Genomic DNA, 26139 nt, shown 5'->3' on the forward strand with positions numbered 1-26139 from the left:
CAGTGTCACCGCCAGACGCTCAACACGCACACGCACACGCACACGCACACGCACGCACACACACAGACACACACACACACACACACACACTGACACACGCACACACGCACACACCCCCAGCCCCGGTCACTTCTCGTCCGGATCCGAGCTGCTGCTGCCGGTGCTGCTGGTGCCGCTGCTGGTGGTATCCAGAGAAAGAAACAATCCTCCCTCTCTCTTCTTCATTTCAACTCTCTCTGTTTCCTCCTCTGTCTCTTTCTCGCCCTCCCTCTGCTGCTCTCTGTTCCTCTCTCTTCTCCGTTTCTGTTTGCTTTCTCCTTCACACACACGCACACACACACAGAAACACACACACACACACACACACACACACACACACAGAAACACACCCACACACACACACCTGCTTTGGCCAGGACACAGATTGGACGTGCACTGCTTTGAAATGACTTCAACAGAACTGTTCTGTCAAAACGCTAAGGAGAGGGCAGAATGTGTAGTAGAACTCTTCTCCTCAACACCCATCTCGGCATTTGGTGTTACCTGACCGCTTGAACTCCCCTGCTTTTTAAAATCTCCCATAAAACAACACTTTTTCTCATTCGGTATTTGATGTAAGACTTTTTTTTTCATGTCTCAAAAGCGCCCTCCAGAAATTTAGAAACACTCACAGTGTGCCCTTTGACCCCAGCGTCAATTAGTGTCCATCACTGCTTTGTGACAATGCTATAGGCAGCCTAGCCTACATGTTGAACTAGTTCCAGGAATGCATTGGTGAACGCCTGTGTTTAGATTCAAATGGGTCAGTCTTGTCGCAATACGCAATCACACACACGCACACATATATACAGGCACACAGGTACTGTAGAGGAACTGGGACAAGCCACATGCTGCTTCGCAGATTTCTCTGCACCTGGGACAAGCACAAGACCTCCACTCTGTGTGTGTGTGTGTGTGTGTGTGTGTTTGTATGTGTATACGTGTGTGTGTGTGTGTGTGTGTGTGTGTGTGTGTGTGTGTGTAAAGTGAAAGCATGTGTGTGTGTGGCTCTGAAGGTGAAGTGCGGGTAAATCTCACAGGATAAACAAGATGTCTGGGTTCCACCACACTGGCTCTCATGATTAGTTTTGAAGTGCACACACACACACACACACACACACACACACACACACACACACACACACACACACACAAAACACACACTGGGCTGAAAAAGAAGCCACGTAGTGTGAAGGAAAGGTGAGGAAACATTATGTAGATATGTTACATGCAAGCTGAAGTCATGTGGTCTTATAACGCAGCTCCCAATCCCCTGCACAGCCACCCACCCCAGTCCTCCCACAATACACTAGAGCAAGGCGGCTCTGAGGGGGATGAGTAATATGCGTGCTCTTTGTGGGGCCAGGCTTTCGTCCAAGTTTTTTGTTTTCTCGTTTCTTTTCTTTTTTAGACATTTGATTACAATTTGTTCTTTTAACGGAAACACTTTAGGCATACTGTACAAAAAGCTTGTAATAATATTCAATCAACAGCAGTAAAATGCCTTGAAATGTCAGGAGCACAGTTTTAGGAAAAGTCACGTTGGCCTTATTATGCCACGCTGACCTTTCCCTGTAAGTCTGCCCTGTGTTTAAATTACAGTACATGATGTATTATTGTGTTAACATGTGGCCTGAAGACACACGCTGTGCAGGGAGCACTAAAGAATTGTTAGAGTACTCTAATTTAATTTCTTTTATTGTACTCTTTGGTGGTTTTAGTGTGTGTGTGTGCTTGTCTATGTAATACAGTTTGTCTTGAGGCTCCTTGAAGCAGGTTCTTCTTGCTTTGTAAGCTATATGCCCTGCAGCAGAAATAACTGCCATGATAACCTAGTTTTTTATCAGTGTGAGCACGTTTGTGTGTGTGGGTTTGTGTGTGTATGTGTATGTGTGTGTGTGCGTGCGCGTGTGTGTGTGTGTGTGTGTGTGTGTGTGTGTGTGTGTGTGTGTGTGTTTGTGTGTGAAGGAGGAAGGTAGAAAAGGTGAAGCATGGGTCTGCGATGGCTGGCGTGTGTGTAAGGGGTTGAGGGGCATGGCAGCAGAGGGTTATTACATTACCTCCTGTAGGATCCACGCGAGGCCTGAAGAGAGAGTCCCAACCCAATGACACATACACACACACACACACACCTACAGCTGCTGCAGCAGAGCTTGATAGCTGGAGCACAGTGCACATGAAAGACTGCTGTCTTTACTGTGTAGCATTTACAGCGAGATCTCATTAACTTTGCAGATGGTGATTTTTAGACAGGAAGTCAAATAAGCCTCATTATCAGGTTTTTGTTCAACAGTAAACAGAAGTGGAAAGCAGCGTTTTTAGAACAAAAACTCCCCTTGATTTCACCGGTTATACCTTTTTTATTTTCAGTATGTAGGATGCAGAACAGGGATATGTTTTTCCAATGTAATACTGATGCTTCTTTCACTAAAGGATTTGAACATTTCTTTTACCACTTCGATTAAGGTTTCATTGCGTTAAACCTGCGTTAACAGATTTTTTGACCGCTTGAGTGCAAGCTATAGACACCATACTGATATATTATCACCTAGCAAAGTTAGCACACAGTTCCCTAGTTAGACATCGAGCAGACACAGAGCAACATTAGCTTTCATTTCGAGCTGTGCTTCTGGAAACCGGATAAATGTGAAGGTGTCAGTACACACCATCAGAAGAGCGTGTAGGATGGTCGAATAGCCTCTGAAAACCACTCCCCCCATCACCTGTCTGATGTCAGATTGGGAGATTTCTGTCCCACCATTTCTGTGCCTTTCCAAAACTGACAATCTAACATGCGCACCCACTTCCATCATGATTCACCAGCTGTCCGGAGGTGAGAGAGGAGTCAGGGTTTTAAACTTCTCGTTCCAGCTCTTTTTTTTTCATTCTTTACACCACTATTTCTGTCCATTTGTGAAAATGTGCACTATTATCCCTAAATTTATACAATATCTCATCTCGCCGCTCTGATGGCCGACCATTCATCGCATTCATTATAACAGCTATAAATGCATTTAATTTCTGATGTGGTTGGACAACATGTTGTACGAACCAGCTCTTTTCTAGTATAACTCAGCTCAATGTCCAATATTAACTCAACTTTTGGCTCTGTTTTGGACTCCACCAACTCCTGTGATAAATATTTGGTTCTTTAGCAGCTAAATACATTGCTATGTTCACCGGCTAGTTGCTAACTCTGTTTGTGTATTGTTTGGTGATAGGCAGGTAGCGCAGACTTGGTTTCTCAAACCTGTTTTCCTGAAAACAACTGCATGCTGCTGCTGGAAAGATAAGTTAAGTTAAGTTAAGTTAAGGTAAGGCTTTTAGAGGCTTAGATATTTCAATTAAAATTATGTCGTGTTGGAACAAGTAAGTTAAAGTGTAAGCTTAAAAGCTGTCCCAATTCCCTCTTGCTCATTACCAGAATAAAAGCCTCTTGCCACTGATTAATATGTCACTGTATTTCTTTCCTTCATAAGTTGAATCTTTGTAAAACCACAGTGCTACCCTCTCCAGCCCACACCGTTTGTGCACAGCTGCAACATGCGTCTACATGAAATACCAGAGTTAGTTTTCCCTTCTGATAAAGCCTGAATGACATAAATAAGGGAATCACTGTCAAAATGTTCTCACTTCTAAAAATTCTTTGCCTGTGTTATTTATTTAGGTCCCTGCACTGAGCAAAGCCAGACTCTTTCTAGGTTGTGATACAGAGCAAATAAAATCATGATGGCCAGGTAGGGAGAAAGCAGCTCTTTTGTTCCGGGGGTTACGATTGATGAGGCTCATTGTGGCAGTGCTAGAAGCTAATGAGTCAGAACCATGAGTCAAGCTGTCGGGAAATCACACCGTCCAAAAAAAAGCTCAATGTGATATCTTCTATACCAAACAAATGCAGAGGGAGAGACACAAAGACTGCCTGAAAATGAGACACCAGAGAAAAGAGCTTATGTCACTAATTGTACCAGGAGGAAACACCTGATGGCAAATGGTGTAAACAGAAGCACAAAAAGAGTAAAATGTTTCGCTTTCTTAATTTACTTTAACAATTAATGCAGAAAGAAATCTTGTCCTTTTCAATCTTGCACTTTAATACTTCAAGTGGCGAACAGTTTTTTAACCCATCAGGGACCAGACTAGTGGACCTCCCTTTTCAGTACCACACTGGACCACCGTAACAGGAAGTCGCTATAGCATCACAGGCCAGCATAACCTCCAAAACGTACAGTTTTAGAAGCGCAAAACATATATCTTTTGTAAACTAAGGTATCATTTTGTCTTTGTACATGGAGAAATATGTGTTTCAGTTATCAGTAATCATAAGGTTTAGAATGAGCAAGAAATATCCAATTATGCTAACTTAACTGATGTTATTTAACATTACTCAGTAAGTCAAATGCATTTTGTAATTTGAGGTATGTTGTGTTATTTTTGTGAAATGAAATTTAAAATCTTTAAGATTTACTTCATAATTAAACAGCATTAATCAAGTTTCAGGTCAGGTGAGTCGACCATATAACACATTACGTCTTTTACTCTTCGCTCTAAATGGGTCATATATTAGCAAGCTAACTTTAGCTGTGACAGTTGGTTCAGTTAGCTACACAACAGTTACACCTGGTAGTAAGCGCTATTGGGTGTAACATTTAGTAAAAACCAATCCCTACATAAGAACGCAACAATGCATAAAATTCCTCTTAGTTAACACTTATGATAGAATTAGGCCAAGTTTGAACTTACGAACATCCGGTGCAACCGCTGCCTTATCTTTCTTAATTTGACTCAGCCGTCATAGCGCTGACTTGAACATTACTTGAACTAGCTAGCTACAGTTGATAAAAGCTACTAGCGACAGATGTCATTTCAATCGGCAAAGGCCCTTTGTTTCAGAAATCACTAGTAATTTCAATAGTAGACCTGCCACTGTTATCACTGTAAGCTGTTTAACAGTTGACTGCTTGATAGGCGTAGCAACAGTAACTAAAGAGTGAGTAACTAACTTACACTTTACATTCAGACAGGGCTGTTATAATAATAATAATTTCTTGGAGAATGGCATGTCGTTTTTTGAAATTTTATTCTGCCCAATGCAATTTCACTCAACTTGTAAGACCATTTTTGTCTCTAGAGAGGCATCTCTGCTTCTGAGAAATATTTGTCAAACCAAACCTCCAAACTGGTTGTTAATCCATCTGCTTCACTGTTAAACTTCAGTTCTCGTTAATCAAGGGTTTAGGCCATTTAACAGACGAGGCTGCTTCTATGCTACACTCAGCACTTGGAATATCCAGCTTGATAAGTGCTCAGGCACACATGAGCAGGAGGACCATCTTTCAGCTGGAAGACAGGGATGCTGTTTTGTAGCTGACCATGACCTCTGACCTCCGTGTAGAGACGGAGGTGGAGCCAAAAGGAGTATCTTCCCTCAGGGTTCAAAAGGCACAAAAAAAAAAAACACCTTCACTGACACGCGAGTCTGTAAAAATAACATCAAATTCCGCACATCTGTGCTCAGAAGAAAAAAAAATATTGATATAAATCTTTTCCTCCAGGGTTCTAGTTACCACCTTGCAGCCCACACCACTGTGGGCCAGTTCCTTTATTAAGTCTTTGTGGAAACAAATGGGAAGATTTGACTACAACAAAGGACAGCCTTGACGCAGAGGCTATAACCAGAGTATGACTGACAAATGAACAGTCTTCCTCTGAAACTCATATTACTAAATTGTCCACTCTCTGTTAAAGCTGTCCATTTGTGATCTTGCAGCAGTGAAGACTCCTCCAAGAAAATGATATCTTCAGAGAAGCACTCAGAAAACAGTGGCTTAATATCTTACGTCTTTTTATTTATTACGATTGTAGTCCACAGTTGTGCAAAATTAAGTTGTTCCATCCAAATGCAAAGGAAGCATCACTCTGAACCATTATCCACTTGTGAATCTGAGTGATTGGGAGTCATTTATGCTCTGCAGAGCCCTAGTGCCCTCTCATCTACTTCAGTAAGCCTGCCTACCCATTACATGCAAGTAGCAGACAACACTTGAGTGCCCTGTGATGCGCAGATTCTAGTTCTGTAACTTACATGAAGTTTCAGTCTGGGCTATTTAGTAAGTACAAGCCAGAGGTGGGCACTGACTCCATATCCATTTTGAAGTGCACTGTATCTATCACCTCAAAACTGCTTCATGGAAGGTATAACTTATTATGTTTCTTTCAGCTTCTAAGTATAGGCACTTGCCCTAATTTAAAGGGATAGTTTGGTTTTGGGGGAACTGTGATTTTTCCTCCACTTACCTGGAGTGAGACTAATTCATGGATGTCTCTTTTATGTTGCTGTGTGAAAGTACAGTATGCTGAACAGTATGATCAGCTCAGCTACTGGGTGAGTGTAAATACACCCTCTCCCATGCAGAAGGTTTAACACTCTATTCTCAATAGTCTTCCACTATCTGTTTTTCTTAATGGGGTAGAACTACTGCTGCGATGGCTGGCTTCCATTCAGCCTAATGATGGCCTCCTTCATTTGCATCAACACTTCTTTGGACTGCATACTGGGAGTGTCCCTGTCCAATACTTATGTACCTGACTGTATGTACAGTGGGTACGTTGGCCTTTTGGGACAAATAACCCTCCAAATTCAGGTGAAAAAAGGACAGTTTGAAGTGTCAGAAAATGTTTTCATAGAGTTGCCATGTTATTATGTTCTGTAACAATTTAATGACAAGTAATCCTGGCTAGCAGGTGTTGCCAGAAACGGTTGGTGTGCTCAGGTTTCGGTTCTGGTCTGTGTACAAACAAATGGTACGAAAGCTGGAAACCTCACTATGATAACAAGAGTTCAGTAAGTCACTGTGCCTGGCTGTTGTTCGTCAAAAATAGTTATCACATATAATGCCCTCTAAAACTACAAGTTCTTACATTCTGTTTGTGTGCAGATTAACCAAGATACAAGCATGTTTATTAGTGAATTTTTCATTTTCATTTTAAATTAGCATCATTTTTCACTTTGGACAGAGCCAGGCTAGCTGTTTTGCTCTGCCTCCAGTCTTTATGCTAAGCTAGGCTATGTGCCTCCTGGCTGCAGCTCTTTACTTAACACAAAGACATGACAGAGGTATTGATGTTCTTATCTAACTCATCCTTTTAATTGGATTTAAAAATAATTTCCTCTGGAAGCCATCTGACGAATAGTTAATGGTTAAGTTGGAGCAAATATAACACATCATTAGCAGCAACTGTCAGCTTGCACAAGAAAAACATTGCCTTCACGTCCTTATATGAGTATATGTCAGTGTCTTAGCCCTCTCTCCTTTTCAGCTTCAGTTTTCTCAGTGCCTTTTTATATTGAAATATGTTATGCTCAATTATGTTTCTGACCAATGAACCCCTGTCTCTCAGATGATTATTTATTTATCAAAAAAAAGAATTATAAATGAAGAACCTTAAAGTTAACTGACTTACTGCTCAAAACCTCTTGCATTTGAATAAAACTGGAGAAAAAGCACTGTTAAAATGCATGTGCTTTAATGTGTTATATACCTGATCAAGTTCTGAAAATGACTTTATAAAATGTTAATTTATTTAATCTTAGCACCAAAACAGACGTGAACATACAGTGGAGTCCGGCATGCAGAGGAGCGCAGCTGCTGTAGCTGGTAGGCTTTTTTTATTTTATTTTTATCTTTTTTAAACACAGCGGAAATGAGGCGTTCACACAGTTATAGATCATTTCTGGTGATGATTTTGAATCTGTCTGTAGGGGACATGGCCGGTGGGAAATGGAAGAAGAGGCGTAAATGTTTGTGGGAGAATGTTTGCCCTGCAGCAAATGGTGTGTGAGTGCATGTGTGTGTGTGTGTGTGTGTGTGTGTGTGTGCGCGCACATGTTCATGTGCAAGTGTGTTTTTTAGGAATAAATTAATGCGTAGGAAACAATCTTCGCATCAAGATTTAAAAGCAAAATTATAAAAGTAAAGAAACAACAATGCAAGCCAGATGTGAGGAGGAAAAAAAAACATTGATTTTTGCTGAAAACTGAATATCTAATTTTTGGTTGGAATCTCGTTAATTTTCTCTCCAGCCAAAAAATGAACAAATCCCAGCTCTCTGGATGGGGCACACGGCATTTCCTGTTACAAGACATGGTCCCAGTTTGGTGCTTCTCCGCTTCCTCAGTCTTCCCCGCAGCAGTCTGGGCCCCCCACCAGCAGCAGCAGATGTAGCCACCACAGTTTACTGAGCCGTTTTGCTGAGCCATGACAATTGCGACAGAAACAGGGTGACACCAGATAACCTTGGTACCACTGACACACAAACACGCGCACACACAAGGACAAACTTGCCGTGTAACTATGGCAACTGTGTCATCATTTTAAGCTCCACAGGCAACGTGGGACAGAGCTTGGAGGCCAGTTTTCGGATCTGTTTCGTTAGCTTGACAGTGACATTATGGGCTTTCCAAAAGTTAAAAAATACGAGCTAATATAGCAAGTGAATGATACTGGAAAGAAGTGCAATTATGTAGAAATGCTATCAGTAGCATTGTTAAATTTTACATATTAAAAATATACTAGATGATTACATAATTTGCTGTGTCCTTGCAGAAAGTCCCTTTAAAAGAACATTTATACTTTAACAAATCCTGTGATTAGAAAGACAAAGCAGACTGGCCTAGTGCCCCCAAGGCACTTTAGGCGCAGTAGCCTGGAGCAGACATATTATCCAGCCTTTAGAGACTTCAGCAGGGCGAAGAAAGGAGTACTCCCAACCCAGAAGATTAGGCTAATGAACGCACTTGCTGTGAAAGGATCCTTCCTCTAGTGTGCAAGTTTCAACTCCAAGCCAGCACCTGTTTTCTATAATGTTTCCACTCATAAAGGGATGAGAAAAACATTAGATTGTTATTGTTGCAAACAAAATTTACATGACAGAAGTCAACATTATTCAACATCTTCACGATATACAAAGTGTTTGGATTGTGAGACTTTAAAGGCAACAAATTTCTCTTTGATAGGGAGTAATGTGAAATCACTTGTATACTGTAGATATGAATAAATAAACATGTAATGTGTATTTGCATGCACAGAAATGCCATTTTTGCAGAGTGCATCTGTTCCTAAAGTAAAACACCTAATAAAAAGTACATATGATATTTGTAATAGTGGAAATTACCAAAGAATCCAGCTGTACATTCTAACCTTGCTCAACAGAATGTCATGGAGTTTACTCCAATTGCCAAGACATGAATGCTGTTTTTTAATGATGTAATATCATTGTTGATTTAATATTTATGTTTTTAGTGGCCTCTATTTCAATATTTTCATATTTACAATTGACAAAATTACTATGTGTAATGTGAAAGGAGTTACTTGCAGTGACATCCACCTCAATTCCTGTCAGCTCAGCTGAGCGTTTTAGTGTTTTTCAGCTCATTGTTTTGGTTTATGACCCGCAGTTTTATTATCAGTTTTCAGCAGCAGCAGGTGTTTTCGGCAAAAGAGCGCTGCTAAACCCACCATACGCTACCTGCCCAGCACCAAACAGCATACAGACAGCGCTAGCGACATGTAAGATGTGCACTGCGGCACTGAAGGCTTCATGGGAGCTGTAGTTTTTTTGTATGTTAACCAGTTAACATCAATAAAATGATTAATTTTTTCAGAAAGACAGATAACAATAAAGCCTCAATGAAAGATTTTGTTGAGTAACAGAAGATAGTGGTACAGCTACTAGCCTGGAGGTGATGTCAGGACTTCAGCTCTCTTACGGGACACTGTAATGCTTTAATGTTGCTCTATTGTCCCACAACAGGGGCACTTAAGAGGCCCAAGTGTTTCCCCTGGTGAGACGTGATGAGGCAAAAAGCTCTTCTTTAATTTTCGTTAAGCATTTATTTGGGGCACAAAATCAGACATATTCCTGTCTAACATAGACTAGTCAGGATATTCTCAAGATAGCAATTGGTTTGAAGCTTTGTCATGACACATCATTTGATTTCTTATAACATCTGTTTATCTTCATACAGGGCTACTTGGGTATCACAATTATTAACATGGTGTACGTGTTCACAAATAAAGTCACTGTTGCAAGCATTACAGCAGTGACATTAATATTACTTGCGACCTGGTGCTAAGCCTGTGTTTTAATGCGTTTTCTTCCACTGCACACTTCCAGACAAAGCATGCAATGTTACAGTGATTATATTGATTTTGGGAACTGTTGCGCTGCTAGGATAAGTGCACATGCCTTACGGTATAAATGCGATTTATGATCCATTGCAGCCTTTAGTTTCCTGGCCTGATTGCTGGGAAGATCTTGCTTCATTTCACCTCTCTGTTGAAGCAGGCACTGTAAAAATAGGCACACTGGAAATAGACTTTCATTCTCAGAGGAGCTTCTCAGGAGAGGGCCTGGACCAATGGCCAGATTTCCAACTCTGAGATATAGGCCAGAACATTTCAGACATCTGGTCTGTAATGATGTTCTGTGGAATCCCTTCACATTTTGAGAAGCAGTGGTTGTTAACAGTCGTCTAGGATCTTTTGAATCAGCTTGTCTGCCTGATTTTACAGTACTGTCTCATATAGGAAACTTTCATGCACTGAAGTTGTTTCAGAAAGAGTTGTTCCTCCTGCAGCCAAAGCATTTATTAATTTACTATCCATTTAGTCTTCCATGCCTCATTTATTGTGTGCCAGAACGCCCATAACAGTTTTCCTCAACAGTGTGTGTAGTTATATTTACTTGTTGTTCTCCATCCCTGTTCTGAATAATGTTGTACATGAATGGACATGTTTTCCCCAAAGACTTCCATGTTCCTTACAACGAGCTAATGAATGATGATCTCACAATTTTCTTCTTCTGATATCTTTCCATTTCTGTCAGATATCTGATGACTGTGCAGCTCCTGGGTATAATCTATGAAAAATGAAACTTGCTTCGTATTTTTGATGGCCTGTAACAAACATCACTTATCACTCCTCTGGACAACTGCAGCCTTGCATTTGAATGATGGGTCTAGCAAGTAATTCCTGATTATTTTCTTAGTTGTAGAGTGGCAACACTTAAAGGTGTCACAACCTACCGCGATAAAGGCGCACCTTTAATGCAACTGCAGTACATTTGTGCCACAGCTCGGGATGTGTAGGAGTACATTTCTCTGCAGGTAGTGCTCAGCCCTCTCTGGTCGCCTCTGATGTGGTTTAATGCAGCAGAATTGACATTTATTTGTTCTCATTTACCTGTTTTTCTGTTCTGGTCGTCAGACGGGTAAGAAATACACCTGTGATTTGGTTGTTCACAAAGTTGTCCTCCTAACTGTTGCATTCATCGTGTTTAATATTTCCGCAACTTGTGGTACTGCGTTAACGATTTTAACTAGAACCCTGTCTAACGGATCCACATAGAGTAGTGATGAGGGAGCGACTTTGCTACATCTGGTGGCAGAAAAGAGAACTGCATGTTGGATTTTATGAGGCTGGAGCGGAGTTGGAGGATACCGTGTTCTTACTGCAACTGCACCACAGGAGCGCTGTGACCACACAGTGGTGGAAAAGTATGACACATTTAAGTGCTGCCACTGTACTCAGGATTTTCTATACTGCGTAAATTTTCACTTTGTCACTTTTTACTTTTGCCATAGAAAATTTCGGAAGGCATTAAAAAAAATAAAAAATTCAACCCTTTAGGCAAAAAAACCAGATAGCGCTCAGTACAGCATAACAAGCTGTTAACTCAACACTGGCGTATTATCATCTTATAAAGTTGATGTGGTGTGTGTAGGCAAACAGTTGCCTAGTTACACATCAAGCAGACTCTCTGTTCAGTCTCATTTTAGCTCTGTTTTGGTTTCCACCAACTCCTGATTAAAATTTTGGCTCTTTAGCTGCTAAATGCTCCACTATGTTCAATGCTAGTAAGAGCAACAAGAGTGAACCAAAACAGTGAAGCTGCAGGCTGTAAAACCAAAACAATGAGCTGAAATATCTTAAAATGCTCTGTAGAACTGAGGGAAACTGCAGAGTCGTGTAATAATTCTCCATGGGTTTGTCCCTAAAAGCAACCCCTTACACACTGCATATAGTCATGATCTTTTGTTAGTATGAAAATATTGATTAATGCAGCTTTAAGAAGCACTTTTGGCAGCATCAGACTCTTTATGGACCTAGGACAAAAACAGTTTGTCCAAATTAAATCCCTGGTAGTCGCAGATTTTCTCAGCAAGATATTTCCTTTACTGCCGGGTTGTATGAAAAGTGTATGAATATGTTGAATGTGAAAATGTATTTGCATATTGGTCTGAAAAGGGCTTAATATGGTCATATATCCAGTATTTCACAATAAAGATCCCTATTTGAAAGATGGTTAATACCTGATGATTCCAACAAGGTGATGAAGCGCTGACAGGGTATGACCACATCTGTGTGAGTTATTATGTGATATTTCCACCAGTCTTTTTGCCAGATAGTTAGATCATGACATTGGGACTGATCATTGTGTAAGATTCATTTACACTGGTCCAAGAACACTGCCCACACTGAGCGGGTGCACCTTCCAAAGTGCTGATTCTGATACTGGTACTGCATGGTAGAGGGCCTTTGGATATGGCCTTTGATTTTTTTTAAATCACACTTTTATGCACTTTTATGCCGCATTAGTCAAATAATGAAAGTACTAGTTTTTAGCAGTGAATGGAGAAGCAAGGATGCCATGGTGGCAGACAGAGGGAGAGGGATAGAGAGAGAGAAAAAATACAGGAAAATCTCAGAGGACTAAAATGGCTGCCGAAAGGAATCTAACCCAAATCTCCTTCATTTTCCCCTCCCTTGAGTGGCAAAGCACTTCAAGGGAAACTGATTTGCATGCAATTGTCTTCTGATTAAATCCTAATCTATTTTTGCACCTCAGTGATGAGACAGTCTTTGTATAAGTCCTCTTTTAAACAAAGGACTTACAGCACCGGTCCATATAGCTCAGGGGTAACAGCCAATAGCATGCCACTTGATGCAGCTTTCCACACCTCAGTCCAGCCATTACAAACTGGAGGTTACAACGGAAATTCTCTGATTCTGAAACCAGGGGTGGCTTTAGATCAGGGGGTACCTATGATTTGTTATTAATTCTAGGGCTGGCGGTTTCATCCCCAGCTCCACATGTCAAATTCTCCTCGAACAAGACCTGAGCCCCGAGTTGCTGCTAAACTGTAGGTCACAGTAGTGTTACCCTGCTTTCCACTGCCCTGTGGCGACCAAACTTACCTCTGGACACATGAGCAATGGAGACAGTGGGTGGTAAATTAGTAGAATGTCCAGAGCGCCACTATATACAACACCACATTGCCAAAATCGAACACATCATCTCTTTAACCCCCCCTGGGGAAAAAAAAAACAAATATCAAAGTGTTGATGAAAACATTAACGACAACTATTATCCTCCCAGAGCAAATTATTCCAGATTGGGACGAATACTGGGTTTAAATAAATTAAATTTGTGGGCCAAGCCGAAAGAGCTCATTATCCTTCATCATTAGTGGTTTAGTCCAAGAGGTGGATTTCATAATTCTCAGCAGTCTCAGAGGCAATTAAATTTCCTGGGGTACAATCCCCATGTTCACGTACGTAAATAAAGTATTTTCTGCTATAGTAAACTCAAGATGGCACTCAGAAGGCAGTGTCCACCAGGCAGAAATGACAGACAAAAGAATATACTTAAGGCATGGGTCACAGAGTGAAACGCCTTTACATATGCCTCAGGAACAGTCCCCACAATAATACCAGATGGAATACAGAAAGTTTTGTCTTTTTCATTTCACCAGTTAAACCTCTACCCTTTAAGATGTCCTCTTGCTGCCAAATTGTCAACCAAGTATCCGAAAGCAGATAGCATTTTCTCCAGATAAGACCAGGCGTCTGTCTGCTAACGAGTTTTTAATTATATGAGGATTAATTCTGCTGGGATCAAAGCCGACAGGCATGGATGGATCCCCCAAATATTCAGCAGTACATTCCCACTGACAGAGGAACTCATCGTTCACAAGTGCCCCCATTTTCCAATGGAAATGTAAACAAGAAAGTATTCATTCATTCAGGCTCACAGACTAACAGGAAATGCAATATTCCTAGATAGACTGAAATAAGTTGAAGGTGTACTGCTTGTGTGTCAGGCCTCTTCAGCAGCATGTTAAAGAGATAATTTGTGACTTTTCCTTGAGTAATATGACACAGCCAGTTTATAACAGATTTGACCTTTCCTACACATCTCTGGAAAGACCTCCCAGCACAAAGAAAATTTAGTGTTTTGTTTTTGGTTGTTTTTTTTTGTTTTTTGGATTTATTTAGCCACTGGAGGGCAAACAGAAAGTAACTGATTACTTTGCACGATGCATTACTTTTCCTTGCAACAACTCAAAAGCCTCCAAATACACATGTCCCATACTCTGCATTAACACGTGTTGAAATAGAAAAAAAGACAGCAAGGATTCTACTGACCATTAACACCTGGCTCAACGTTAGCCCTGGAGACTGCACGCAGGGCTCGAGAAGCCCGGTCCGCACTGTGAAGCCACAGGTTCAGACACCCGCCAACTCTAAACAAAACCCACGTGGTTCTTGAACTAATTAGTTGTGGCTGGGGTTAACAAGCCAGCTGAGAAAACATCATGTAAATAAGAGAACTTTTCATGACTAGTATTTCTCTTTGGGTAAAGGCTAGCTCCAGCCCCGGCACCAAGCTAACACATCCTGGGTCAGTCTGTCCAACGGAGGCACAGAGAGAGGCACGGAGACAGGCACCATCTAGCTCCTAAATTTGTCTGTCTGTCATTTGATGGTGGGAAGGCAGTGCACAGTTGGCAATTCATAGTTTTTTTCTTTCTCTTTTCTTTTCTTTTTTTTTTTTTTTTTTACTGTAAATAAGGTTGATAAGAGTGCTGAGACTGAACCAAACAGTAAATTTGCAATTTTAAAACCAAAGCAACGAGTTAAAAGAGGGCAAGTTGCGACATAGACCTGCAGATTTAGGTGATAATTCTCTGTCACTGTGATCCACCTCTTTGACATTATACATATTAATTTGATTCATTTTAATATTAAAAATAATATTGATTGATAAACACAACGAGGGCTGGGTAATGACTGACCCACAATTGCCACCACTGATGAACATAGAGACGGCCGGTGGTTTAAGGAACTGCAGATTTCACTAACAGAATGCAATCACAGATGCCAATATGTTCTATGATTTTTCGGTTTCAAAATTGTCCTTGACAAGTCAACACATTTACTGTGTTTTGTCTTTGTTGTCTCTGGTCACATAGTCAGCACAGTTCCTAGACGCTGATATCAGGATGGACAGGTTCTAACATCAGGATGATTGAGCAATTATTATCTGGACCTGCATCACTAACTATTAAGCTTTAAGTTCATTCCTGGTGGCAGCGTCACCTGCTCTGAGAATTTTGAGCAATCTAAATACACTGTCCATGAAAATCAGCTGGAACCTGTCTTACTGTCTTATTAGTCAAAGTTACCCAAAGGCTTAAAGAATATTAATGACACCGCACATTTGCAAAAGCTCTAGATACCATTAAAAATATGTTGTTCATTTTTAACTGTGTAGTTTTTTGGTCAGCAAGATTCTTCTCTCCTCTTTTTGTTCCTCCCTCAGCTGTCTTGCCTCCACCAGTCACCAGTTCAACAAGCAACAAGGTGGTTTGATTTCAGACGCTGCACAATCGTGCTGCGCTGGAGAGAAACTGTTGTCTTGGCAGGATTTCAATTCAATTACCCATCAAGGTTTTATGTGCATTGAGTATGTGCATAAAAATGATTATGGTTTATATTCATTTAAATTTAGACTATGTCTTCCTCAAAGAGTCCTCATCAGATATTTTTATGAGTACAAGAAAATTAAAATGTTAATAGTGTCAGACCTTTCACAGGACCTTCTTAAAGTGAGCTGGATGTGCTGATAGACAGACGTTTGGGAGATTTGAATAATGTCTCAATTTCTGTGCTTTTTTTCAAGCTGAAGACTCACACATTTCCCAGTAAACAATTAGTCAGTGTAAACTGGCATTAGACATGCTTCTGAGTGTCCTATATTTAGGAAATGCCTTTCCAAATTCCCGGTTCAAAGCACCATAATTCATTCAGTTAAACGGATTGTTTGAGGGAACAGCAAAGGATAACCATAACAATATTATTAACCAGTCGAGCATATTCATTAAATTTTGAGGCTTCGCCAATCACGTCCCTTCGTCATTTATTAAATATTAATAACCTAAATGATTATTATGTGAAATATTTGACAAAAATCCATGTAAGAGTCAAAAAGTAGAGACAAAGAGTTCTCGTTGGACTTCCTTTGACAATTTCTCAGAGCCTCAGGCAAAGGACTGTGCTGCTAGTGGCTGTTACATGCTGTTAGAGTTGTGGTATTGTTAATAATATCAGATAAGACCAATGGAACAGATGTGCCTCCGCTGGCTTCATGGAAATAAAAGGCAGGTTTTCCGAAGTTACACGGGAATTTTTTTAGAGGCAAAGGATCATTCAATTTCCACATATATTTTATAAATCAAATGACTGAAGAGTAAAAATAAATCAAATTTATAAATCAATTATCGGTTCGGAGATGTGTGTATTCATGACAGGTCAGTGACAGCATGACAGTGATTTGTATTTACATTTTAATGGATGAGACCTTAGAAATGTGTTTAACCCAAAATAATACAACAGGACCTTTCACTAATCAATGCGTACTCAGTCCAACCATATCCTCTTCTCCCCACCAGCTCAGTCACCAGAGAAAATTCCCTCAGCTGCTGCAAAAACTATGAAGTGCAACAAAAAGAGCTGGTGTTGTGGACAGTGAAGCCTTGCATACAAAATATGCCAGTCTGCAGCCTTTGCAGTAGGAAGGGAAATTCATTAAGTTCAGCCGGCATTGACATAATAAATCTCAACACGGCAGAACTCACTTGTAGATCATAAAATCAAACGTCACTTAAAAACTGTCCTGACACCGATGGGAAAAAAAAGCAAAAACAAAGCCAAAGGTACGGGACAGAGGACACTGACTTCTGATACATTTAACCCTGTAAGAGGGAAAGAGCTTTTCTGTCAGCTTGCAAAGACTTTCTGTCTCATTTTTTTTGCATTTCTTTGTGGTAACTTGCTCTTGCTTGTCCCGTTTCTGTACATCACTGTGATTTTTTTGACTTTTTAACAGGTTATATGTTGTTAGCCTTTTGTGTCCATAGATGATCATTTTCAGGATGTCTGTTGAAATAGTTTAAACAAATTATTGACAATACATGGCAAACTATTCTAAACTCAAGATTCACTTACTAGCTTTTTGTCCGTGGAGCTTTTGACCATATCCCACAGCCTTACTCAGGTGATCCACATACAGACCTTCAGACACGTGACAACAGTTTGTTGTATATGGGTTGTAATTTACATGATAACAGGGGGTCCACCCATTCTTATCATGTGACGGAATTGATATACTTAGGTCGTGTGATGACACCTGAGCAAGTTTGCTGAAAAAGACCTTGGAATACGGTCGGAAGAACGCAGAAAGAAGCTAGTAAGTGAACCTTGGGTTTGGAACCTTTTACCACTGATATGTGTTCCAAGTAAAGAAAGTATAGCTGGGATAAAAATTATTGACTATAATTATCAGTTACCAATATAAACATTTTGTATTTGTATAGTTCATTTATTAATAAACTTGAGTTCATCATCTGTGCTTGCATATGTTATGTATGTTGCACACTGCTATGATTCTGTTAAGACAGAAATGATATTGCATGAGATTAAATATGAGGCTCAGTTAACAAAGTCTCAGCAGACATGTAAAATAGCCCCCCTTTATAAAAAGCTGTCTCAGTTTGGATCCCTGCAGAACAGTCATATGGGCCTGAGCTCAGTCTGCTTCTCACAGCCGCCTCGACAGCTTCCTGACAGCCTGGCCGCTCCAGCTCTGCTCGGACGTTTGTCTCATGACAGGAGGTCAGTGCTGCTTTTTGACTCAGCCACCTAAACTCACTGCAAGACACGAGGGAGAGAATTAGCTTTTAAGTACGTGTCCATCTCACATTTATCCTTCAGCAGGCCCGAAATGGATATGTTGCTCAAGAAATGCTTCCTCTTCTAACCTCTTTCTTTGTGTATTCATTCAACCATATCTCATGACTGAATCCATACAGTTACATACTGTATGGATGAGCATCTATTTTAAAATGTTTTTGTGTTCATTGAAGGTGGCGGTGTTAAGTGTGTTTAAAGAAAAGCTGTCGCTCTCATTATGCACAGAAGGCTGAATGTTCACCCCTTATATAATACCAAATATCCACTGTCTTTGGGCTATATGAGCGGAGGAGGTGGAGGTAATCTGTAATGCTCAAACAACCCATGCAACGCTGGAGGAAACCAGCTGCTTTTACAGCATCTTCATACTACAGCAGCCAATGTTATCTACATCGCAAGGCAGTGATACTGTATGCAGAGCAACTTTTCCTGGCGACTCTCCTGAAGGACTGGTTGCCAAAACATTGCTTTATTTAAATGTGAGAAGAGTCATGTCAGGGATTTTGTGAAGATGCAACAAAAATTCACGGAAAGTTTGGGAACGTAAAGCAAGTGCTCGCTTGAGGTTTCCTATCCGCTCCTAAGCATGAAGCTGTCCCTTCTGAATCTGGGTTTAAAAAAAACAACAACATTCCTCCTTGCTAACACAACGTGCCCTCTTTCTGTTGCGAGAGCCAACGCTCGCCCATGTTTTTTGCACTACTGTAACCTGACAATCTGACACTGGGATTTCCTACAAGCAAGTGTAGTGTGTGGGCTGCTTCGTTGAGCTGAGATGTGCAGGGTCATGCGTGGATGCGTGGGAGGAAATGTACAGTACTGGATTCTAAGTATATTCCCTTGCACACAGTGAGCTAAAAAAAGGTGTTGGCGATCAAATCAAGTTAACTTAGGAGGATATTATCACGGACACGGACGCGCTATTACAAACACGTCTTTCAACAGCAGCCATTATAGTCCTTGAAATCTGTGTTGGATTATCCAACACAGTGAGGAAATACGGAGCTCAGCCTGGGACAGGTTGTGTGAGCTGTCTACGCCATCTAGTGGAGAACGAATAAGACTGCACCACAGGATTGGTGAGCGATCTTCGTTCCCCTTTCCCGTATCTAACTTTGCCGGATGGCCGACCACCGAAGTAATTTTACAGACTGTAAAACTCTCTGTTGCGTTTGTTTGATGTATTTTTCCGTCCCTTTCGATCGCCGATCAACAGTCGATGGCAATCTTCACAACGTGCCAAACCCCTTACTCAACGAAAAATATGAACGGTGCATACTAAGGGAGAACTTTTCAAAGGGGACCTGAAGGCAACAGTTGCCGTGACAACAGTACACAAATGGAACGGCCCGCTTGAAGAGCGAAGCTGTTTTGCGGTCCGAGTTCTCTCTGACCACTTGTCCTGTGTTTGAACATCGTTACCAGACGGTAGGTTCAATTCATTGCGAACATTCATTCGAAGAAGTGTGTCAACCTCTTTTCTTAAGCTAATCTGTGCAGCAGCTAGACCCTGTTTTTGTTTATCGTGAGAAAAACAAACTGGGGTTATCTCTGTTACGTTAGCTTGTTCGGCACGAATTTATTTGGGAATGTGCAGCCTGTAAGCACAATATAAATATAAATAGACAACACTTAAAGGGTGTAGATGCATAAAGACTTTTCGTGAAGACACAAACAAGCCAAAAAAAAAAGAAGAAGAAAGATTAGAAGAATTAAAAATCCTCACTTAAAGCAATGGTCCCCCTCCACAGGTGTTTTCACATTAGCCTGATTAGGCCTCTTCTGGTGAACCTTATAATTTATGATTATAAAACATTGAGTTCGAGGACATCATGTCATTCCTGTATGTTTTCACCCAGCATCAGCAAATATGTGAAAATACCAGAGCGTTTAATAATAATAAACACATTTTAAACAAGAACATGGCCAGTTTGCAGATGGCAAATTGGAAGTTGAGCTGTAAACGATACGAGTTGTGGCCTGTAGAAATGTGTCTTAGGATGGGACTTCAAAGGACTTAAAAGTTGATGCTGTAGTAAAAAGCAGGCAGGAGAATCCAAAGGAGCCTTTAGATGAAAGAGTCAGCCACCTTTAGTCACGGGCCTAAAGTTGGACCCCACTCCTTTGGCAGTGGGATCCTGGTTTAGAAATACAGTTCTGGGCTAGACCCAGTTTTGCATTAAATAAAATGCATTATTTGGGTTACTGCAGAGATACAGTTTTTCATCCACCAAAAGGTTGTTTTCAGTTGTTTTCTTTCGGTAATCTGCAGCCAAATTAAACACTGAGCCAGTGCAGTGCCAGATGCCAGAGGAAACCTCAGAGATGTCGTCACCACCACCCAGTAAGTTTCTGTTACAATGCTATGCTTCACACACACATAACAATTCAAACTGAATCAGTGTTTGATTGATTAATGATCATTTTGTACCATACCATTGTTGTCTCAGGAACTGAAAGTACTGCCAAATCTCATAAAAAAGGTAAGGTGGGCAAAGCGACAAATCTGGAAAATAGAGAGACCAAGCTATTGGAAACTACACGCTCTCATTTGTTTTGTCTTTTCACTCCACGGTGTGTAGACATGAGGAGAAGGAGTGGGGAGACACGACAAAACCCATTCAAAGTGCCAGACAGTAATAGTATTTTTCTACTGAGTGCAAATGAAAAAGGGGACCATAAAGAGGTTGGTGTGTGTGCTTGAGTGCAATTGTGCATGTAGGAATAAATTGTTATACATCCAATGTATGATATAATTTTGAACGTATCACTCAGTGTTTGCATAAAGTAAAAAACTGATCTTTTCTAAGCCGTGCTGCTGTTCTCCACCATGCTCAGGAGATGCGTAAATTCCTGGCTTTGCCAATTGATGAGAAAACAACCCACACTACACAGATGATGGCCAAGCTGAAGAAAGCGCTGGTGGGAGAACTAGAGGAGGAGGAAGAGGAGGAGGAGGAAAAGGAGAAGATGAAGAAACTAAAACAAATCAAGAGTAAGACAACTTTCCCTAAACAAACACTGGGCAGACATGAGCTGAAGATGGCCATGATGAAACGAGGTGAGAGGAGAGAGAGCAGAGAGTCAAACTGTGTCAGATTTTGTAAACGTAGCTCTTGCAGCTTTTTAAAATCCCTATGTGTATTTCCACGGCTATTGCATGGCTAACTTGCTTACTTAGTAACTTTACTTAGTAACTTTACTTAAATGTTAAGTACCCTCTGTCCTCTGTCCCCAGAAAACTTTACAAAAGACAGCAAACATGACTTCATCTCCATGGAACGGCAGAAGGCAGTGTTGGAGGTAAATGATTTTAGGAGTTTCTAGGATCTTAATAAAGGTGGAGCTATGAAAACAATCTGCAGATTCTCAGTCTACTGTGACTGGTGCTTTTTGCATGAGCGTTTGCTTTCTGTCGGCTATCTAGTCATCCTGAACCACACCCTACTGTACATGTGGGGAAAAAAGCTGATTTCGCTCTACACATGTTAAACAAAACTGTGACTGCTCTTCAGTTCAATCAGTATCTACGCCTGCCACTGCCGATATATTTCTGACTGTATTTGTGTTCTTCTTCGATTATCTTCAATGCTCCCTTTTCCTCCCTTACTCAGTTATCTCTGATGACAAAGAGGTGCGAGATTTTGAGGATGGACAAGGCCATTGCAAAAGAGGAGAGAGAGCTTAAAAAGCTCGAAAAGATCATTGAGAGAGACAACCTCAACTTTGAAGAGTTCCTCAGGGAGAACGAGAAGAAGTCTGTGGAGGCCAGAATATTGTGAGTATCAACATATGAAATATGAAAAGATCTTATTGTGGTTCTTGAAAATTTTGTTTTACTCTTATTATATTCTCAATACAGACTGGTGTTTGCCCTAACAGAAGGATGTTCATATGGTGTCACACTGCAAAATGGTTGTCTTGTCTCTGTTGTCAGTTTTGAACAGGAGGCCAAGTCCAAACAGGAGAAGAGTGCTGAGATCAAGAGACTGGCAGCTGAAATGGGCACAATAAAAAGGTAGAGCTCTGATGTTGTATGATTAATGTGTGTGTCAGTTAATCGTGTTTTATGTGCATAAAAGTAAATACTAAATAGGTGCACAGAGGTACTCTATAAATAGAGGTGAATAAAGTTGGAAGGACACAATGTCACATCATGTGGATTTAAATCTAGACTTTCTTCCTCACAGTGAACTTGCCAAGTTTGAAGAAATCCTGGTAGACTACAAGAGATACAAGAAGCTTCTGTTCAAGCTGTCTCCTCCGGAGTGGCAGGAGGCCCAGAAGGCTAGGGCTTTGAAAGCTAAGGTCCAGTCTGACAAAGACAGAAAGGACAAGCAAAAAAGGGAGCCTAAGGAGTCAGCAATTAGGAACGGCAAGTATTTTACCTTGGTGCAAGTTAGAACCAAGTAAATCAACATAAAAGAGACTATGAGGACCAGGCTGACACTTGTTAAAGTCTTGAATTTGATAGCGCTAGTGGTGTGATTTGAATGATAACGTACGCACAGGTTTGGAGAACATGGAGTCCAGTCCAGGTACAGAGCTGCCTCCCATCAGTGAGACCAGGCTGTCCTCAGCCCACAGCGACACACTGTAAGGAAACACCAACACACTCACTGCAATCACGACACTGATGGTTGTTTTTCTGCACTTCCAGTATTTGTCTTGTAGATTCATACACCATGAGCAGTGGTAAATAAAATTGGGTAATCTAAGAAGGCCAAAGAAACACTAATATATAAAAACACACCATTAAAAATCATTTTTACCTGTGAAAAACTTACGTACTTGTATACTGGTTATCTTGTGAAATGTGTTTATACGTTCTTATTTGGTCATTTGAAAATACTTGAACACATACTTTTACACTTTCTTCTGTTGTAGCACGCAGTATGCATGTTTACATGCTGCTGCAAAAACTTTCTCCTGACTCCAAAATCTTTCTTTGGCATTTCAGGATCACAGATGCTAAACTAGATAGTGACAGCTCTGAGTATGAGGTCAGTTTTACTGAACTAAAAGCGTCCACTGAAGCAATATATCTTTTAATCTTGAGTTTTTATTTGCAGTGCTCACAGTACACTATCTTTCCCACCTTGTTGTGTCACCCCTCTGCAGGATGAGCCAGAACTGTACTTTTCTGATCCCCAGCAGCTTCTAGATCTGGTGACTGAGCTGACAGAGCAGAACTTGTCCCTGATTCAGAACTCTACAAGGGTGGAAGAGACAGTGGAGGAGCTCCGACAGTCCATGGAGACAACCAGAAAGAAGATGTAAGCATCGTGGGTTGAGAATGAATGATTTTGGCTTTTGACATTTTCCCCCGTTCCTTGAAAACTTCCTTTGCTAGCACTGCACTCTGACATTATTACTATAAGGTCACCTCCTTTCATATTCTTGACATGCTCATCCATCAGGTCCTTTTTCCCCACTTGCTGAACTTTTTTTGCTTAAAATTTCAGACCTATTTTTGCACAATGAATTTCCTGATACAATATTCATTCCTTCTTCCGCTCCTCTTTGTCACAACCTTCTCGGCCTGTAGTGAAAAGGATGAAGAGCAGCTAACACTACAGATAAATGACATGAAACAGAGAATCGACAAAGAGAGGGCAAGAGGCAACAAGCTCAAACGGAAGGTTCAGCTCCATGTGTCATTGAACAAAGAAGACCAGGTAAGCAAGCACAAAATATGTTTAACTTTTTTTCCCCCCAATCACTTTTCTAATCTAAAAGCTGCATGTGGCAACTTTAAATGGATCTCTGTGGTAACACAACCCAGAATGTTGCTAAATGTCAGGTGGCACCAGTAGACTGTACACAGCATACTAATGTTGACCATCTGAGTGTCCTTCTCTTGCTTACAGGATGTGATGCTCGATGCTCTGGGTGAGAAGGTGGCAGAGGTGCATCGCAGCTGCGTGGATGACAGGATGACCAACCTCAGCACCTTGGAGAAGCTTGCCAGTATTGAGAACCATATGTCTTTACTGCTGCAGGGCCTTGAGAGCATCCCTGAAGAAAGCTTGGAGATGATGAAGAAGATAAAGGACAGCGAGAGGAGGAGCAGGTGTGTCTCAGTGACTATACTTGGCTTACTTAACTCAACATAGAGATTGGGTTTTCATTCAATATATTCTTTCCAAGCTATTGTTATTTAAAAATCCCCTCTCTTCGTACATCCTGGTGCAGGGAGCGTGAAAATAAGTTGAGAGAGCAGAGAGAGAAACAGAAAGAAAGGATGAGGAGGTATTTGGAGAGATCCCTGGCTGACTCCAAGAAAATGGTGAGTCATTTGCTTAACAATAACTTGATGCAGCCTTTTATACTATTCTGTGAATTTTGTATTACCACTAGTAAATTTCAAAATTTAATTAATTTAATTATTATTTTTATTATTATTTTTTCTTTCAGGGTGGGAGAAAGCTCACGCCCAGATGCATGCCTGTTGCCCAGAAAGTCAAGGTCAGCAGTGTGGACAACATCGCCGCAGAGGACGAGCTCCATGCCTACCTCTTCGCCTCTGAGGACAAAGACTAAAAAAGAAAATTATATACACAAAATTAAGTTTTAAAAAAATGCATTCATGCCTCCGACACAACAGTTGAGGAGTGAAAATGTTATTGGACATTTAGTACACAACAATCTTGACATAAAGTACAATAAAGCGGTCTGATGCTGTGAATAACTGAGTGCTCGGTTCTAGTGGTGGAATCTAACTAAATACATTTACCCAAGTACTGTACTTAAGTACAATTTTAAGATACTTTACTCAAGTATATCTATTTTATGCTACTTTATACTTCTACTCCACTACAAAGCAAACTATTATACTTTTTACTCCACTATGATTATCTGACAGCTTTAGTTACTGTTTACTTTTCAGATTAAAATTTGACATTAAAGTGACTGATGTGGACAGACACCAGCCTCATTAAGAAACATATGCTTTGGAACTGCCGAAAACTTTTTTTAATACTGGACTAAAATCTTCCAATCTGTCCGAGGTCATATAGAAACCACTCAGGCCAGATCCCATTCTAGTTGTTCTGTGTGAAAGCTTCTGATATAGTTGTCAAACAAACAATATAATTTGATTTCTTTAGTAACACTGTTAGCACATAGACTGATTCTATTAAACTGGAGAATAACCCACCAACCCACTCAGCTCTGTTAAAAGATGTGATGTGATGCCTCCAGCTAGAAAAAATTACATTTGCACTAATGGGGAATATAAAAAAAGTTTTATTTGATATGATAAGCTCATGATCTGTTGTTGATAATACAGCAAAGACATCCTATGATATTTGTCTTTTCGTCTTTTGTTTTATTGCCTGTGAAATTAATATTAGTTGTTAGAGTTGTTAGTACGTCTAAACTTCTCACATGGTTTTGTTTTAAGAACTGTTCAAATTATCCGATATTTCACAAAAAATAAACAAAAACTCCAAAAAAAACTGAAAACAAATTTGTGAATCGGAACTTTATTTTTTCCTCCTTTCTCTCCCATGAATCATCTCATGACCCCTCAGATTTATCTGAGGGAGTTTGGGATCCATTGGACTAAAGTAGTTAAAACCTCAAATAGCTACAACAGCTGCTTACACGTTGATCCATCTGTATTAATGTCATTTATTGTAACATATCATTTACAGGGGCAAATTTTCTGCAAAATGTTATTTATTTTTAATACTTGAAGTGAATTTTGCTGTTGATACTTTTCTTTCTTTACTTTTTTAAATTGTTGTATCGGTACTTTTACTTAAGTAGAGGATCTGAGTACTTCTTCTACAACTGTCCGGCTGTGTAACTGTTGAATATTAAAACTTTAAATGGTTGCTGCCCAAAACTATCAGGAAATGTATTTTATCCCCATAAACAAGCCTAATTTGTTTCCTTTTTTATTGCCTCTATCCTTGAAATGTAATAAGCAATGTATGATCAAATTTTTATCTGCACGTTTTTAAAATCCTGTCTCATCTTGTGCCAGAGCCTGGTCGCATTT

At 40.4% G+C, this 26139-nt stretch overlaps 1 protein-coding gene across 2 annotated transcripts; it reads left to right on the forward strand.

Annotated features, from left to right (window-relative positions):
• Positions 1–19450: 19450 nt before the first annotated feature.
• On the forward strand, positions 19451–26013 carry cfap100 (cilia and flagella associated protein 100). Of its 2 annotated transcripts, none has more exons than XM_040119903.1 (16): positions 19451–19559; positions 20404–20475; positions 20576–20614; positions 20714–20817; positions 20970–21192; positions 21370–21434; positions 21746–21909; positions 22069–22149; positions 22322–22506; positions 22643–22727; positions 23092–23134; positions 23253–23407; positions 23680–23809; positions 24002–24204; positions 24327–24420; positions 24549–26013. In XM_040119903.1, exons 2-16 carry the CDS (start codon positions 20436–20438, stop codon positions 24672–24674), a joined length of 1737 nt encoding a protein of 578 aa, XP_039975837.1. In that variant the 5' UTR covers positions 19451–19559; positions 20404–20435; the 3' UTR covers positions 24675–26013. The 2 variants fall into 2 exon arrangements, with proteins under 2 accessions (XP_039975837.1, XP_039975838.1); XM_040119904.1 differs by having other exon boundaries at positions 20582–20614.
• The last annotated feature ends 126 nt before the right edge of the window (positions 26014–26139 follow it).

Source organism: Xiphias gladius, chromosome 23, assembly GCF_016859285.1.
Source record: "Xiphias gladius isolate SHS-SW01 ecotype Sanya breed wild chromosome 23, ASM1685928v1, whole genome shotgun sequence".
Lineage (NCBI taxonomy): Eukaryota > Metazoa > Chordata > Actinopteri > Istiophoriformes > Xiphiidae > Xiphias > Xiphias gladius.

What these genes read in the sequence shown, in the direction of transcription:
- cfap100 (XM_040119903.1), top strand. Translation starts at nt 20,436, where the DNA reads ATGCCAGAGGAAACCTCAGAGATGTCGTCACCACCACCCA. An exon ending in CATTGAACAAAGAAGACCAG is followed by an intron (nt 23,810 to 24,001) that starts GTAAGCAAGCAC and finishes TCTTGCTTACAG; the next exon opens with GATGTGATGCTCGATGCTCT. An exon ending in TGGCTGACTCCAAGAAAATG is followed by an intron (nt 24,421 to 24,548) that starts GTGAGTCATTTG and finishes TTTTTCTTTCAG; the next exon opens with GGTGGGAGAAAGCTCACGCC.